At 38.2% G+C, this 19479-nt stretch overlaps 1 protein-coding gene across 1 annotated transcript in view; it reads right to left on the reverse strand.

Annotated features, from left to right (window-relative positions):
• Positions 1-852: 852 nt before the first annotated feature.
• The window catches only part of LOC307198120 (interferon-activable protein 203-like), a 68152-nt gene continuing 49525 nt past the window's right edge, over positions 853-19479 (reverse strand). The window contains exons 8-11 of the mRNA XM_079944791.1: positions 19134-19331; positions 16166-16585; positions 14498-14689; positions 853-1162 (exon numbers count right to left, since the gene is read on the reverse strand). Coding sequence (XP_079800917.1) covers positions 1100-1162; positions 14498-14689; positions 16166-16585; positions 19134-19331 — 873 coding nt within the window. The 3' untranslated portion in view covers positions 853-1099. The remainder of the gene's footprint in view (positions 1163-14497; positions 14690-16165; positions 16586-19133; positions 19332-19479) is intronic.

A 19479-nucleotide genomic window follows, 5' to 3' on the forward strand; every position in this document is an offset into this window, starting at 1 on the left:
GAACATTATCAACCCTCTAGAGCTAATATAAGATTAAGTGACACAAAATAATTGCAAAACACCAGGTACCAAATATGTGATCAAGAAATACACTGTAAGGAAACTATATTCAATATCCTGTAATAAACCATAATGGAAAAGAATACAAAAAAGAATACATTCATATGTATAGCTGAATCAGTTTGCTGTACAGCAGAAATTAACACACACTATAAATCAACTCTACTTCAATAAAATACATGTAAAAAACTACATTGTAAATTTCAGTGTTAGCTATCTACTTTCCGCCATTGTACTCTAAACTAAATTAATTATTCGTCAGTGTTTGCCTAATGCAAGTCTTTGCCTGGAGCAACTTCCTCATAGGATCCACACATGTGAGAACCAGGAAGTATAGCTGCAGAGCTACTTACCCGTCAGTACCTGAATAAGTAAGTGGAACCAGTTATTTCACATCAGACAGGGCTAGAATTACTTCCAACATATACTAGTGACTTCATGCAAATCATCAGAAGCTGCCTTATTTGGTACACAAATTACCCAATTATGGCCCCTCCAGGAGATCAATTCTGAAAAGATATCATTGTTTTGGACTAAAGCAACTCCACCCTACGATAGGGGTTGGCAATTGAAGCACAGACTAGTTTCAGCTGCTCTGCCTTCTTCTTGGGTTTCTTTGAGCAGGGCACAGCTTGTTCAACCTGTTCATTCTTTACCAGAGTTATATTCTGTAAAGATCACAACCAAAGTATAAATCCAAATATTGCTTGGGTCTTAAGTATCCCTATCTGATTTGCAGCCCACAGACTATTTGCTTTTAAGCAATGAACTAGACTCCTAGGGAGGCATGTCTTTAGGAAAAATCATGTTTATTATTATTTCCAAATTATAAAAGTTATAGATGCAAAATTAGGAATTGAGATGATACAGAGAAGTATAAAAAAATGCAAAGCACCCCATCCCTAAGAATTAATGGCTAGTATACATATTGTGGTATTTCAACCATATGTATACATATATACTTTTTTTCTGTACTTAGATCTTAGCTCCATAAACATCAATATTAATGACATCCAGGTTTTTAGAAGAACAGCTATAATCAGGTTTCCATATATGATTCAGGATCGAATGGTTGTTCCTTGATTTTCCTGGCCTTGGTGACCTTGAAGAAGAAAGAGATAAGATAAACAATGAGATGACCCTGATTATACATTTCCCCCTTCACTCACACTGTGTCACCTTGCTATGGGCTGCATCCCTTTTTCTCTTCCCGTCTGAGGGGCTCTCCTCCCACTCTCACCTATCTTCTTTAGTGAATTCCTGTCTTTTGAGTCAACACCCCCAATTCTTGGCTGGAACCCTGAAATGAGATATGCACTCACACCCAGCGTGAGTGCATGTGGACAGGCAGGAGTTGTTGGAGAACAAGAGAGAGGAAGGAGCAGGTGTACTCAAAGCCAAGAGTTGAAGGGAAAGTTCTTACTGGAAAGAAAGGTGGAAGAAAGGGGCAAAAGTTATTCCTGGCACCATGCTGTGAAGGAAGGATTGGGATATATCATTGAGAGTCTGAGTAATGGCAAGATCAAAGAGCATGTGCATGTTGGTGGGAATGTAAATTGATGCACTATGGAGAACAGTATGGAGGTTACTTAAAAAACTAAAACTAGAACTACCATATGACCCAGCAATCCCACTACTGGGCATATACCCTGAGAAAACCATAATTCAAAAAGAGTCATGTACCACAATGCTCATTGCAGCTCTGTTTACAATAAAATAGCCAGGACATGGAAGCAACCTAAGTGTCCATCGACAGATGAATGGATAAAGAAGATGTGACACATATATACAATGGAATATTACTCAGCCATAAAAAGAAATGAAACTGAGTCATTTGTAGTGAGGTGGATGGACCTAGAGACTGTCATACAGAGTGAAGTAAGTCAGAAAGAGAAAAACAAATACCGTATGCTAACACATATATATGGAATCTTGAAAAAAAAAATGGTTCTGAAGAACCTAGGGACAGGACAGGAATAAAGACGCAGACATAGAGAATGGACTTGAGGACACGGGGAGGGGGAAGGGTAAGCTGGGAAGAAGTGCGAGAATGGCATGGACTTATATATACTACCAAATGTAAAATAGGTAGCTAGTGGGAAGCAGCCGCATAGCACAGGGAGATCAACCCGCTGCTTTGTGACCACCTAGAGGGGTGGGATAGGGAGGATGGGAGGGGGGGAGATGCAAGAGGGAGGGGATATGGGGATATATACATATGTATAGCTGATTCACTTTGTTGTAAAGCAGAAACTAACACACCGTTGTAAAGCAATTATACTCCAATAAAGATGTTAAAAAAAAAAAAGGGGGGGGGGGTCTTCCCTGGTGGCACAGTGGTTGAGAGTCCGCCTGCTGATGCAGGGGACGCGGGTTCGTGCCCCGGTCCAGGAGGATCCCACATGCCGAGGAGCGGCTGGGCCCGTGAGTCATGGCTGCTGGGCGTGCGCGTCCGCAGCCTGTGCTCCGCGGCGGGAGAGGCCACGGCGGTGAGAGGCCCGCGTACCGCAAAAAAAAAAAAGGATCATCAGAGTAGCTACTGCATAGGGTTATTCTGAAAATTAAATGAGAAGATCTATGTACGATATTTAGCACATGTCCAAAATTATCAATATCATCCACTCAAGCAAGCTCTGTTCCACATTGACTATCTTCAGTAATAAGCAAATTCGACATTAGCTGATTCCACATGTTTTGTGCAATGATTGGGTCCTATGGGATTAACTGCAATTAAGTACTCCAAGTTTGATGTCCTTTATTCCTACATAGGCATCTATACACAGACTAGAAATCCAGAGAGCACTAAAAGCACCATCATGATGAATGGCAGGGAGCAAAATTATAGTTTGAGAGTTTTTTACAACCTCAGTCACAAAAGAGATTTTGGGGAGAACACTTAATCGTAAAGACATTTTTTATATCTACTATTTCACTTAAATGTCAGATTAGAGAATAGGCTTTAATTAAAGTTTGTAATAAGTAAAAAAAAAAAAAAAGAGCATGTGCATTTCTGAGTGCCTGATATGTCAGCCTTTGTATTTGATCTGTTTGCATTCCAGTGCAGGCATACATTGAAGATATTATGGGCTCAGTTCCAGACCACTGTGATAAAGCGAATATTGCAATAAAATGACACACAATTTATTTGCTTTCTCAGCGCATAGAAAACTTATGTTTACACCATACTGTAGTCTATTAATGCAGTAGCATTAATTAATGTATTAATCAATGTATTAATGTACATACCTGAATCAAAAATACTTTATTGCTAAAAAGACATTAACCATCATCTGAATCTTCAGTGAGTCATACTCTTTTTTTTATGGAGGAGGATCTTGCCTGGATGTGGATGGCTGCCGACTGATGAAGGTGATGGTTGCTGAAGGTTGGGGTGGTGGTGGCAATTTCTTAAATAAGACAATGAGGAAGTCTGCTGGATTGACTGACTCTTCCTTTTCATGGAAAATCTCTCTATAGCATGCATTGCTGTTTGATAGTGTAGGGGAACAAAGTTTGCCACGTTTACCACCCCAAAATATGTCTTTCTGGCATGAGGATTAATTTATGTTGATTATCTTTAAGAAAGAGAAGAGTCTGTAAGTCTTTCTTTTCACCTCCCCTTTAGCTGTGTAAAGAATTTAGATAAAGGGGCTGTTCCCACAATAAAGGCCTCATCAGAGGTATCTGCAAAGAATATGGGCTAGGTGTAGTGGAGGAAAACTTGGCAGGGCCCAGAGATCAGAGTCCAGTCTGTGTCCCATCCTCTCTGCATGCCCAGAAACCATTTGTTTACCAAAACATTTGTTTTTCCATCTTCGTGTGAATTGTCTTTCTCCCCAGTGGAAGTCCCAAACAACTACCCCCAACATACTCTTTTGTCATTAACTGAAGATGGTATTTAAGGTGAGGGTTTCAGTCATCTTGGTGAGTTACTCACTTTTTCTGGGTCTCTCCCATGTATACATGCTATTAAACTTTTGTTTGCTCTACTTCTGTTTATCTGTCTCACGTCAATTTAATTCTTAGACCAGCCGAAGAATCCAGGAGGGTAAAATAAATTTTTTTCCTCACCGAGAATAGCACTTTACACACAGTAGAACTTCTTTCAAAATTGGAACCAAACTTCTCAAACCCTGCCAAAGCTATATCAACTAAGTTTGTGTAATAGTCTAAATCCTTTGTTGTCATTTCAACAGTATTCACAGCAGCATCATCAGGAGTAGATTCCATCTTAAGAAGCCATTTTTTTAATTCACCCATAAGAAGCAACTCATTATACGCTGAAGTTTCATCATGAGATAGCAGCAATTCAGTAACATCTTCAGGCTCCACTTCTAATTCTAGTTCATTTGCTATATCTACCACATCTACAGTTACTTCCTCCACTGAAGTCATGAACCTTTCAAAATCATCCATGAGGGTTGGAATCAAACTTCCTTCAAATTTCCTTCAAACTCTCATTCATGTTGGTATGTTGACCTCTTCCCATGAAATAGGAATGTTCTTAATGACATCTAGAATGGTGAATCCTTTCCAGAAGATTTTTATTTGACTTTGCCCTGATCCATCAGAAGAATCATATCTACTGCAGCTATATAGCCTTGTGAAATGTATTGCTTAAATAATAATCCCTGGGCTGCAGAATGGATGTTGTGTTAGCATGATAACAACATTAATCTCGTTGTACATCTCCATCAATGCTCTTAGGTGATCAGGTGCATTGTCAATGAGCAGTAATATTTTAAAAGGAATCTTTTTTTTTCTGAGCAGTAGGTCTCAACAGTGGGCTTAAAATATTCAGTAAACCATGTTGTAAACAGATGCACTGTCATCCAGGCTTTATTGTGCCATTTACAAGAGCAGAGGCAGAGTAGACTTAGCAATCTTAAGGGCCCTCAGAATTTCAGAGTGGTCAGTGAGCACTGATTTCAACTTAGTCACCAGCTGCGTTAGTCCATAACAGGAGAGTCAGTCCATCCTTCAAAGCTTTAAAACCATGCACTGACTTCTCCTCTCTAGCTATGGAAGTCCTAGATGGCATCTTCTTCCAATATCAGGCTGTTTCATCTTCATTGAAAATCTGTTGTTGAGTGTAGCAACCTTTATCAGTCATCTCTGCTAGATCTTCTGTATAACTTAGCTGCAGCTTCTACATCAGCAGCACGCGCTGCTTCACCTTGTACTTTTATGTTATAGAGATGGCTTCTTAAACCTCATGAACCAACTTCTGCTAACTTCAAACTTTTCTTCTGCAGATTTCTTATATCTCTCAGCCTTCACAGAATTGAAAAGTGTTAGGACCTTACTCTGGGACTATTGTAGCTGGTTTGACCTTCTATCCAGACCACTAAAACTTTTTCCATATAAAAAATAAGGCTGTTTTGATTTGTTATTCATAGGTTCACTGGCATAACATTTTAAAATTCCTTTAAAACGTTTTTCTGTACATTCACAACTTGTCTATTTAATGCAAGATATCTAGCTTTTGACCTCTTTTTTGCCTTCCTCACTAAGCTTAAATATGTCTAGTTTTTGATTTAACCTGAGAGATATGTGAGTCTTCCTTTCACTTGAACACTTAGAGGCCTCTGTGGGGTTATTAATTAGCCTAATTTCAATATTGTTTTGTCTCAGGGAATAGGGAGGCCCAAGGAGAGGGAGAGAGATGGGGGAATGGCCCATCAGTGGAGCAGTGAGAACACACATAACATTTATGAAAGAAATTTGCCATTTTATATGGGTGTGCGGTTCATGGCACTCCAAATGATTTCAATAGCAACATCACTGATCACAGATCACCATGACAAATATAAGAATAATGAAAAAGGCTGAAATATTATGAGACTTGCCAAACATGACACAGAGTCAAAGTGACAAATGTTTTGGAAAAATGGCACCAGGAGACTTGCTCTACACAGGATTGCTACAAACCCTCAATTTCTCAATTTGTCAAAAAAAAAGAAAAAGAAAAAAAAAAGCAATATCTGGAAAGCACAAGAAAATGAAGTGCAATAAAACAAGGTATGGCTGTGTTAACTTTTGTTAGTGTTCCAGGAATCCATCCCACATGAATGTGTATATGTGAGTTTGACAAAGACCATGGAATTTTCCCTGTAGGACCGAACACCTCTGTTGTAGACCAGTATGTGTATCTCACTAAAGGCAGGTAACTTTGTGTTCTGAAATGCTCAGGGGCATCCTTGATCATTTAGATTGAAATGAGCTCTGTTAACTATCCTCTGGGATAAAAGGTATTTCTTCTATTCTATACATGATGAATCAGAGGTTCCTAGTATTTAAGTTATTAGTCACCTAGCAAATGACAGAACCAGTATTTGAAACAAATCTGCCTTAAGGAAGTCCAAATTTACTAAATAATCTACCTGGTCTGAAAATTCAAACAATTCTACAATATTTAGCTTAGATATCATATCCTTTAATAGCCTCTCTGAAGTTTCTCTCTTCAATATGATTAAAAGTACCCTTAAATGAAAACTATAAGATGCTGATGAAAGAAATTGAAGATGGCACAAACAGATGGAAAAGTATATCATGTTCTTGGATTGGAAGAATCAATATTGTTAAAATGACCATACTACCTAAGGCAATCAACAGATTCAGTGCAATCCCTATAAAATTACCAATAGCATTTTTCAAAGGACTGGAAAATTTTTTTTTTATTTTGTATAGAAACACAAAAGACTCCAAATAGCCAAAACAATATTGAGAAAGAAGAATGGAGCTGGAGGAATCACGCTCCCTGACTTCAGACTACTACAAAACTACAGTAATCAAAACAGTATGGTACTGCCATAAAAACAAACATATAGATCAACGGAACAGGATAGAAAGCCCAGAAATAAACCCACACACTTATGGTCAATTAATCAATGACAAAGGAGGCAAGAATATACAATGGAGAAAAGACAGTCTGTTCAATAAGTGGTGCTGGGAAAACTGGACAGCTACATCTAAAAGAATCAAGTTAGAACATTCCCTAACACCATATACAAAAATAAACTCAGAATGGATTAAGGACCTAAATGTAAGACCCGATACTATAAAACACCTATCACAAACATAGGCAGAACACTCTTTGAAATAAGTTGCAGCAATATTTTTTTGGATCAGTCTCCTAGAGTAATGGAAATGAAAACAAAAATGACCAAATGGGACTTAATTAAACTTAAAGCTTTTGCATAGCAAAGGAAACCATAAACAAAACGAAAAGACAACCTATGGCCTGGGAGAAAATATTTGCAAATGATGCTACCAACAAGGGATTAACTTCCAAAATATACAAACAGCTCATACAGCTTAATATCAAAATAACAAACCCAATCAAAAAATGGGCAGAGGACCTAAATATACATTTCTCTAAAGAAGACATATAACGGCCAACAAACTCATAAAAAGATGCTCAATATTGCTAATTATTAGAGAAATGCAAATCAAAACTACAATGAAGTGTAACCTCATACCAGTCAGAATGGCAATCATTAAAAAGACTACAAGGGGGCAGAGTCAAGATGGCAGTATGGGCTTCCCTAGTGGCACAGTGGTTGACAGTATGCCTGCCGATGCAGGGAACACGCGTTCGTGCCCTGGTCCGGGAGGATCCCACATGCCACGAAGTGGCTGGGTCCGTGAGCCAAGGCCACTGAGCCTGTGCGTCTGGAGCCTGTGCTCTGCAATGGGAGAGGTCACAACGGTGAGAGGCCCATGTACCGCCAAAAAAAAAAAAAAGATAGCGGTATGGGAAGACACCGAGTTACCATCTCCCCACAACTAGGGAGCCTGCCTAGTTGGAGGACCCAGCCTGCCAGTGGAGGACCCTGATGTCCAAGGAGATGGAGGAACCCTGAAGTGAATGGGTAAGATGTGGGGGGACTGAAGGGGGAGGTCAGACAGGATTGGCACCCCTGAGGACAGGGAGATCAGGAGATGCAGGTAGGAGGGGCCCTCTGGGAGGAGGAGCTGGAGAGGAGTGGAGGGTGACTGCCCCACCCACTCGGGCCCAGGGAGCCTGCTGAGCTCCCAGGCCAATGCCCTGCCTTCCAAAGGCCCCTCCAGGCCACATGGGTCCTTGGGAACATAGGAGGGAGGTCGGGGAGATCAGGAGAGGCAGGCAGGAAGGGCCCTTTAGGAGGGAGGAGCAGGAGAGGAGAGGAGGGTGTTTGCCTCACCCACTCAAGCCCAGGAAGCCCGCTGGGCTCCCAGTTGAGGTCTCCTACCCTCTGGGACCTCTGTTCAGTTGAGCCTAGGCCCCACGCCCCACTGCTCCCAGAGCCTTTTCCAGCACTGTGGGTCCTAAGCATAGGCCCTGTCCACTGCCCAAACCTTGACCTTGCTTAGGCCCTACCCTCCACAATCAAGGCCTTTTCCACCATTTTTTTTTCTTTTCCCTCCTCCTCTTTTTTACTACTGTGGTACCTTCCAGTTGATAATTCATTTATATTTTTATATTCTTTCTAACGTATCTGTTAGTTTCCTAGTCCAATTTTATTTTCTACATTGTTATTGTTCCCTCTCTCTCTCTCTTTTTTTTTTTTGCCACCCCCACGGTTTGCAGGATCTTCATTTATGAGCCAGGTTGGGCAGAAGCTCCTGCAGTGGAACCTCCAAGTCCAAACCACTGGACTAACAGAGAATCTCAGACCCCAGGGAATATTCATCAAACTGAGGTCTCACAGAGGTCGTCATCTCAGCACCAAGACCCAGCTCTACCCAACAGCCTACAAACTCCAGTTTTGGAAGCCTCACACCAAACAGCAAGTAAGACAGGAACACCATCCCACTAATTAAAAAAAAAAAAATGAGAGGGCAAAAAAATATGTCACAGATGAAGAAGCAAGGTAAAAAACGTACAACACCAAATAAATGAAGAGGAAATACACAATTTACCTGAAAAAGAATTCAGAGTAATGATAGCAAAGATGATCCAGAATTGTGGAAATAGAATGGAGGCACGGATTGAGAAAATACAAGAAATGTTTAGCAAAGATCTAGAAGAAATAAAGAACAAACAAAGAGATGAACAACACAATAACTGAAATGAAAAATACACTAGAAGGAATCAATAACAGAATAACTGAGGCAGAAGAACAAATAAGTGAGCTGGAAGACAAAATGGTGGAAATAACTGCTGAGGAGCATAATAAAGGAAAAAAAAAAGAAAAAAATTGAAGACTATCTCAGAGACCTCTAGGACAACACTAAATGGACGAACATTCACATTATAGGGGTCCCAGAAGAAGAAGAAGAAAAGAAAGGGTCTGAGAAAATATTTGAAGAGATTATAGTCAAAAACTTGCCTAACATGGGAAAGGAAATAGTCACCCAAGTCCAGGAAGCACAGAGAGTCCCATACAGGATAAACCCTAGGAAAAACACACCAAGACACATATTAATCAAACTAACAAAAATTCAATTCAAAGAAAAAATATTAAAAGCAGCAAGGGAAAAGCAAAGACAATATACAAAGGAATCCCCATACACAGATTTTTCAGCAGAAACTCTGCTGGCCTGAAGGGAGTGGCAGGATATACTTAAAGTGATGAAAGAGAAAAACCTACAACCAATATTACTCTCCCCAGCAAGGATCTCATTCAGATTTAACAAGAAATCAAAAGCTTTCCAGACAAGCAAAAGCTAAGAGAATTCAGCACCACCAAACCAGCCTTACAACAAATGCTAAAGAAACTTCTCTAGGTGGGAAAAACAAGAGAAGAAAAAGACCCACAAAAACAAAGCCAAAACAATTTAAAAAGTGGTAATAGGAGCATACATATCAATAATAACTTTCAATGTAAATGTATTAAATTCCCCAACCAAAAGGCACAGACTGGCTGAATGGATACAGTAATACGACACATATATATGCTGTCTTCAAGAGACCCACTTAAGACTAGGGACACATACAGACTGAAAGCGAAGGGATGGAAAAAGATATTCCATGAAAATGGAAATCAAAAGAAAGCTGGATTAGCAATACTCATATCAGATAAAATAGACTTTAAAATAAAGACTGTTACATGAGATAAGGAAGGACACTACATAATGATCAAAGGATCAATCCAAGAAGAAGATATAACAATTATAAATGTTCATGCACCCAACATAGGAGCACCTCAATATATAAGGCAAATGCTAAGAACCATGAAAGAAGAAATCAACAGTAACACAATAATAGTAGGGGACTTTAACACCACACTTACACCAATGGACATATCATCCAAACAAAATATATAAGGAAACACAAGCTTTAAATGACACAATAGACCAGATAGATTTAATTGATATTTATAGACCATTACACCCAAAAGTGGCAGAATACACTTTCTTCTCAAGTGCACACGAAACATTCTCCAGGATACATCACATCTTTGGACACAAATCAAGCCTCAGAAAATTTAAGAAAATTGAAATCATATCAAGCATCTTTTCTGACCACAACACTATGAGATTGGAAATCAATTACAGGAAAAAATACTGAAAAAACACAAATACATGGAGGCTATACAGTGCACTACTAAATAACCAAGAGACCACTGAAGAAATCAAAGAAGCAATAAAAAAGTACATAGAAACAAATGACAATGAAAACACATCGACCCAAAACCTATAGGAATAAAAGGAATAAAAACCATATGAACATCTCAATAGATGCAGAAAAAGCTTTTGACAAAAGCTTTTGATGCAGCAAAAGCAGTTCTAAGAGGGAAGTTTATAGCAATTCAATATCACCTCAAGAAACAAGAAAAATCTCAAATACACAATCTAACCGTACACTTAAAACAACTAGAGAAAGAACAAAGAAAACCCAAAGTCAGTAGAGGGAAAGAAATCATAAAGATCAGAGCAGAAATAAATGAAATAGAAATGAAGAAAACAATAGCAAGGATCAATAAAACTAAAACTTGGTTCTCTGAGAAGATAGGCAAAATTGATAAACCCTTAGCCAGACTCATCAAGAAAAAAAAGGGAGAGTACGCAAATCAATAAAATTAGAAATGAAAAAGGAGAAATCACAACTGACACTGCAGAAATACAAAGGAATATAAGAGACTACTACCAACAACTTTATGCCAATATAATGGACAGCCACGAAGAAATGGACAAATTCTTGGAAGGGTACAATTTTCCAAGACTGAACCAGGAAGAATTAGAAAATATAAACAGACCTATCACAAGTAATGAAATTGAAACCATAATTAAAAATCTTCAAAAAAAGAAAAGTCCAGGACCAGATGGTTTCACAGGCGAATTCTATCACACATTTAGAGAAGAGCTAACACTGACCCTTCTCATACTCTTCTAAAAATTGCAGAGGGAGAAACACTCCCAAATTCATTCTAGAAAGCCACCATCACCCTGATACCAAAACCAGAAAAAGATATCCTAAAAAAAGAAAATTATAGATCAATATCTCTGATGAACATAGATGCAAAAATCCTGAACAAAGTACTAGAAAACAGAATACAACAACACATTAAATGGATCATACACCACAGTAAAGTGGGATTCATCCCAGGGAGGTAAGGATTCTTTAATATATGCAAATCAATCAATGTGATACACCACATTAACAAATTAAGGAATAAAAACCATATGAACATCTCAATAGATGCAGAAAAAGCTTTTGACAAAACTCAGCACCTATTTATGATAAAAACCCTCCAGAAAATGGGTATAGAGGGAACCTACCTCAACATAATAAAGGCCATATATGACAAACCCACAGCAAGCATCATACTCAATGGCGAAAAACTGAAAGCATTTCCACTAAGATCAGGAACAAGACAAGGATATCCACTCTTGCCACTCTTATTCAACATATTTTTGGAAGTTCTAGCCATGGCAATCAGAGAAGAAAAAGAAAGAAAAAGAATACAAATTGGAAAAGAAGAAGTAAAACTGTCACTGTTTGCAGATGACATGATACTATACATAGAAAATCCTAAAGATGCCACCAGAAAACTAATAGAAATAATCAATGAATTTGGTAAGGTTGCAGGATACAAAATTAATGCACAGAAACCTCTGGCGTTCCTATACACCAATAACGAAAAATCAGAAAGAGAAATTAAGGAAACACTCCCATTTACAATTGCAACAGAAAGAATAAAGTATCTAGGAATAAACCTGCCTAAAGAGGTGAAAGACTTGTACTCAGAAAATTATAAAATACTGATGAAAGAAATCAGAGATGACATAAACAGATGGAGAAATATACCATGTCCTTGGACTGGAAGAATCAAAAGCAATCTACAGATTCAATGCAATCCCTATCAAACTACCAATGGCATTCTTCACAGAATTAGAACAAAACGTTTTACAAGTTGTAAGGAACACAAAAGACCCTGAGTTGCCAAAGCGATCTTGAGAAAGAAAAATGGGGTTGGAGAAATCAGGCTCCCCAAATTCAAACTATACCACAAAGCTACAGTAATCAAGACAGTATGGTACTGGCACAAAAACAGAAATACAGATCAATGGTACAGGATAGAATGCCCAGAGATAAACTCACACACATACGGTCACCTAATTTACAACAAAGGAAACAAGAACATACAATGGAGAAAAGACAACTTCTTCAATAAGTGGTGCTGGGAAAACTGGACAACTACATGTAAAAGAATGAAATTAGAGCAACTACCTAACACCATACACAAAAATAAACTCCAAATGGATTAAAGACATAAATGTAAGCCCAGACACTATAAAACTCTTAGAGGAAAATATAGGAAAAACACTCTTTGACATAAACCACAGCAAGATCTTTTTTGTCCCACCTCCTAGCGTAATAGAAAAAAAAACAAAAATAAACAAATGGGACTTAATTAAACTTAAAAGCTTTTGCACAGCAAAGGAAACCATAAACAAGACAAAAAGACAACCCTCAGAATGGGAGAAAATATTTGCAAGTGAAACAACAGACAAAGGATTAATCTCCAAAATATGCAAACAGTTCATGGAGCTCAATATCAAAAAAAACAACAACAATCTAATTAAAAATTGGGTGGAATACCTAAATTGACATTTCACCAAGTGAGACATACAGATGGTCAAGAGGCACATGAAAAGATGCTCAACATCACTAATTATTAGAGAAATGTAAATCAAAACTACAATGAGGTAGCACCTCACGCCGGTCAGAATGGCCGTTATCAAAAAATCTAGAAACAATAAATGCTGGAAAGGGTGTGGGGAAAAGGAAACCTGCTGCACTGTTGGTGAGAATGTAAATTGTTACAACCACTATGGAAAAGAGGATGATGACCTAGAGGGGTGGGATAGGGTGGATGGGAGGGAGGCTCAAGAGGGAAGGACATATATGCATATGACTGATTCACTATGGTATACAATAGAAACTAACACAGTATTGTAAAGCAATTATACTCCAATAAAAATATATTAAGAAAAAGATACTATGTGGATTAAATGAGATAATGTAAAGAAAAAAATAGTTACAAGTAACAAATGCTGGAGAGGGTGTGGAGAAAAAGAAACCTTCCTTACACTGTTGTTGGGAATGTAAATTGGTGCAGCCACTATGGAGAACAGTATGGAGGTTCCTTAAAAAGCTAAAAATAGAGTTACCACATGACCCAGCAATCCCACTACTGGGCATATGCCCTGAGAAAACCATAATTCAAAAAGAGACATGTACCACAATGTTCACTGCAGCACTACAATAACCAGTACATGGAACCAACCTAAATGTCCATCGACAAATGAATGGATAAAGAAGATGTGGTACATATATACAATGGAATACTACTCAGCCATAAAAAGAATGAAATAATGTCATTAGAAGCAACATGGACGGACCTAGAGATTATCATACTAAGTGAAGTAGTCAGAGAAAGACAATTATCATATGTTATTATTTATATGTGGAATCTAAAAAAATGATACAAATGAACTTATTTACAAAACAGGAATAGATTGACAGACATAGAAAGCAAACTTATGGTTACCAAAGAGGATAGCAGTGGGAGAAGCGGGAGTAAATTAGGAGTTTTGGATTAACATATGCACATTATTATCTATAAAATAGGTAACTGAGGACCTACTGTATAGCACAGAGAACTATACTCAGTATCTTGTAATAACCTATAAGGGAAAAGAATCTGAAAATGAATATATATGTGTGTGTGTGTGTGTGTGTGTGTGTGTGTGTGTGTGTGTGTGTGTAACTGATCCCATTTGCTGTACACTTGAAACTAAGAAAACATTGTAAACTATACTTCAATACAAAAAAAATAAATTTAAAAATATCATTAAAAAAAAGAATAATGAAAAGAAACTTTACACCCACTAAATGGCAAAAATTAGTTCTCGTTCCACCTGCTGGACTCTCCGTAGTAACAGCAGTCTAGTTTTCTTAAAGACTTCTACTTTGGAACAATAATGACCCCCCAGAAAATCTCACCTTGATGAAACTGTGAATTATGGATCTCAGCTGCCTCTTATCCCCACTTACTGCCAATTCAAAGCAGATGAGTGTAAGTCTATCGCCTTTCTCACAGCTGATTCTGGTCAGTCGTTCTCCATAAACCAGGACTTCCATCACTCCTGTATTATCTTGTATTTCATAATATATGCATTCATTACGTACCAATTTCTGCAAAAGAAAATTAGCATCCATCTTCTGAGAACTGGATCAGGAATTTCCACAACTTTGAAAAATATAGGGTGTTAGTGGAAACTGTTGTCTCAGACCAGTTAATATGAGCTGGAGGTCCAGAATTACAGGTACCAAATAGTGTAAGATATCTTGTTCAGTTTATCCCCCCATTTAAATTCTCTTTCTGTCTTTCCTTCCTTTAAGTCTTTGTGTGCTGGGTTCTTCTAGAAAACTGGATTACTTTCCTAATTTTTCCTGCTCCCATCTCAGAATAGCTGAGATTTCTTAAGAAAATTGGATATAGTGTGGTCTGATAAGCTTCACAGGTTTCTTTGGATCTCCCTGAGAACAAAGGCCATTCATGTCTTATTATGAGTCTCAAAAAGATGGTTGCAAGTCCTCCTTAAGCAGATTATTATTTCAATATGTAATTCTTTCCTCTATCTTCTCTATTTATTCATTCTTCCCTAATCTGCCCAATCTTGAATCTAGATCATCTACTTCCATTGTTCTAATTTCTATATCACTTACTTTACTCATGAATTCTACAAATGCACATGTGTGCACAGTCACTTAAACAGAGTGTATGGAAAACAACAGGGGGATAGGTAAACAGCCACCCTAGAAGACATATATAATGGATTATGAAACAATACTTCACATAACGGTTAGGTCAGCTAACCTTAGTATTTCTATGATGTGTTGGGACTGAAATACGTACCCTAATTCTAAGAATTCAGCAAAATTCTGCATTTTATTGCCCATATTAATATATTGTGGAATGAAACAACTTGATTTTTCTAGCGTTTTCAACATCCATATTTCTCTTATTTGTTAATGCCAAGGTTTTTTGCTCAACAATTTTTTGATGAATGAATGTGAAGAAGTGAGAGAACTTTAGAGGTCAGATGATCAGAATCTTAGCTAACTGTGGATAAGAGCTGATTCTAGGGCAAAGTAGTCTATTGATTTCTGACTCTGGTTGTCATAGTTGAAATCCTAGCTTGGAAGGGCAATTCTTTATTCACAATTAAGTTAAGCTGTCACTGAAACAGGAGGCAGAACTCAAAGAAACAAAACCAGAAGGAGAGCTCTCTCTCTTCGCCCCCCCCACCTCTCTCTATATATCTATATATATAAACATATATAGATGGATATAGATTTGTATGTATCTATATATATATACAGATATAAACTCTGCCCTTTACTGGCTCAGGGTGGCTATGAATGGATTAGCACAGCTGTTAAAATCCCATGATTTCTGGAGGACTTGCATGCTGTTACCTTGGGAAGAAGAATGTTAAGAGATTGTCTATGTTATATTCTGAAGTGGGAAGACGGCACCCAGGTATCCCTGGTCAGGGGGGCTTTGAGTTCCTGTGTTTATGAAGTTAACCAAATTCATTCGGCAGCTAAGACTTTTACGTTCCAGGGTTGCAGAAGAAATATTGCAGAACAATGGTGTGGGCTTACCTCATGCACCAGAAACACCCCATTCACAAATGTTCCTAGAGCTTGCGAGTAAAGATGACTGATTTTAGGAGTTGCATTTGCCTTTTGAATCAGGCGTTTAGAGATCTCCATCTTTCGGTCAGGGTTAACATCAGACACAGATGAGGCATTGAACACCTCCAGGAACCCACTGCGGCCAAAATAATCTGATATGGCAATGATTTTCTTTGGGATGAACTTCTCCTTCAGGTCAACATGATAAACCTTCACTTGGAAGAACTGGCTCTCAGTAGCCACTGTGGCATGAAACATCTTCCTCTCGCCTTCTCTGACATCATATGTAAATGGTTCCGTTGCTTTCAGCACCATCACTTCTTTGGGCCCCCTCTGGAAGCCCTCCTCTCTGGAAGCTTCTTTAGGTACAGCCTTCAATCTTGGTTTCTACATAGAAGTATACACCAAAAACAGGCACAATTAAGAACAGGATTCACTCTCTAATGAGAATCATCTACGGCTAAATGTTGACCTCAACAAAGAACATAATTAAGAACATAATTAACATATTAAGAACATAATTAGGTGGAGTTGGGAAAAAAACATAATTAACATATTAAGAACATAATTAGGTGGAGTTGGAAAAAAAAAAACCTAGACAAAGATCACTGACGTGGTATATATAATCGAATGGAATGTATGGAGATGATTTAAACAGTGAATTTTCTTCTTTTTCATTGTTTTATGAGTGTGGTAGGAAGAATACTTTTCTTTAAAAGGTTTTTTAAACCTTTTTAAACTCAAGGGAAGAACTATTTCTCCCAGGAAGAGCTATGTAGAGTACAGAGGCAGTGGGCAATAGCAATGCTGCTGTGTAGTGATTTCTAGTAGAGATGAGGATGAAAAAATCAACTTAAATTATCCCATCAACTCATTTCAGTGTGCAAGATAAGATACAAATTTGGATGAACATAAATTGCCCTTGATAGCACTAAGAGTAGGGAATGGCTCCAGTCAGAATCCATTGATCTCATCCCAGTAGATGTGGCAATTTAAAGACCCAAATTTGAAAGTCTCTTTTCAGGAAAGCAGTGTTATGTTGAAAAAGGGTTAGTAGACAGTCACTGGAAAAAAATCCCATGAACTTTCTGAATTTGGAAATGTCCTGGATAAGGGATGTTTTGAAGAGTAGCAGAATCAGCCACCCCAAAATATGTTTCTTTGGCATAGGATTATCTTAAGCTGATTATTTTGAAAAACAACATACATAGAGGAAGCTCTAAAACCAGAAAGAAAGTTGCCCTTTTGCAAGGGAAATGTGTATTTATAAACTAAATCTCCATTTCTAAGGGTGTCTCCCCCTGTGTACTAGGAAGAGAAGGAGGACTCTAAATCTCAAGAGAATACTATCACCAGAGGAGAAACTGACTTAAATTTGCATAACAAACATCACCCTTGTTTTTCCTGCTTTTCCTGGTAACCTCCACAAAACGGGCCTCCCCACACTTGTCTTTCTTCTGTCTTCACTAAAGATGGTATTTAAGCTGGGGGCTTAGGCCACCTCAGGGAGTTACTCATTCTTCTTGGGTCTCGTCTATGTATAGATGAGGTATACCTGTTAATAAACTTCTGCTAGCTTTTTCTTGACAATCTTTGCTTTAATACAGCGGTCTCAGCCAAGAACTCAGAACGGTAGAGGGGAAATTGCTTTTCCTCCTCTACACACCCCTGTTAGAATAATGGCAGGACCCTTAGGAGAAGAATGCCAAAGGAGAAGTCAGGTGTCAGGGGACTTTTCTATGCCCCCCTGTCTACCCAGTGCCTGCACCATTTCTGAGTTTCAGGAGAGTAGTTTGAATTGGAGGGGAGGTTACTGATCTGTAAGAAGTGTGAAGGCAAGGGGGGGCCATGGGAGTTCTAGGGACCAGTTCATGGAGACAGGCCAGCTGCCTCCACAGACCAGCAGTGCTCCATGTGGTCTGACTTGTACCGTTATACAGGCCACAGCCTGGGGGTCATGAGGCTTAACTCTGATTTCTCATCACTGTGGCCAATTCTCCCTACATCCGATGCTCATTCCCAGGCCAAGTTAATCAGGAAAAACAAATCTCATACTAGTAACAACAGCAGCACCTTGACAAGAAGTGCACAGGACCTAAGGAAGAAATTATGTATCTATACTCAGGGTCATGAAAGAAGACCTGATGGACACATGTTCTTATTATGTTCATTGTGTGTATAGGGAATACTGAAAATAGCCTAAAGTCAAATAGTAAAGGATTATTTTTAAATTTATAAAAATTTAAAGATGCAGTTATTCTCTTACATTAAAATAATAATTTAAATCTATACTTCTTGAATTAAGTAGCACTTCAAGATATAGCAGGTGAAAGTAAAAACCTGAATTATAGAAAAATATGTGTAATGTGATCAACCTGGGATAAATTGATATTCTTTGTATATACATAACAAAAGGTAAAATCAGAAAGACTGTTTACCAAAATATGGCATTTGATAGAAGGGAGATTTCAGATAGTTAAAATTAATTATTTTTGTCTATGTATCTGCATTTCCTAAATTTCTTAGATGATATTACTTCCATAATTAAAAAAAAGAGAAAGAATTGGTGATAGTGCTTTGTTTGTTTCTGTATTTCTCCACCTCATTGCACCCTAAGCTCTCTCACTCATGATGTATTGAGAGAAACACAGAAATAAAATTAAACAAACAAATTACTAGTTATACCCATGACTGAAGAGGAATGATTTATGTGCACATTAGGTCATAGAATATCCTAATACAAAGGGCAGCATAATAAGAGTCCGAATTTGAATGTAGGTAGGATCTCAAAATACACACTCAATAACAATACGTGTGATCTAATTAATAAAGAATTGTATGTTGTAGGGGATTAGTGTGAAGTTCCTTTATGGTTCTAGAGAACGCTGTCATTATGTTGTAGGGAGGGAAAGTACTGAAAACAGGAATCTGGTACCTTGGTTGAGGAACTGCTGGATGAGGTTGGTGGCAGCATCTGAGGAGTCTGAAGGCAGCCCTCATTTGGGATTATGCTGAAGTTTGCACATTGTGGAAGCTGACTCTGCTCCGGGCAGAGTTTCTTTTTCTTGGAGTCAAGCGTTTTATTGGTTGTGTCTTCTATTCTTTGAATCCCAAAATATGTATTTTCTTCTTCCTGGTTAATGGTTTTCAATATCAGATGAACCATAACATTTCTCTCTCTCTCTCTCTCTCTCTCTCTCTCTCTCTCTCTCTTTCTCTCTGTCTCTATCTCTCTCTGTCTCTCTCTCACACACACACACCACAGGATCTTCACTCTGCCA

This window comes from Stenella coeruleoalba (assembly GCF_951394435.1).
Source record: "Stenella coeruleoalba genome assembly, chromosome: 1".
Lineage (NCBI taxonomy): Eukaryota > Metazoa > Chordata > Mammalia > Artiodactyla > Delphinidae > Stenella > Stenella coeruleoalba.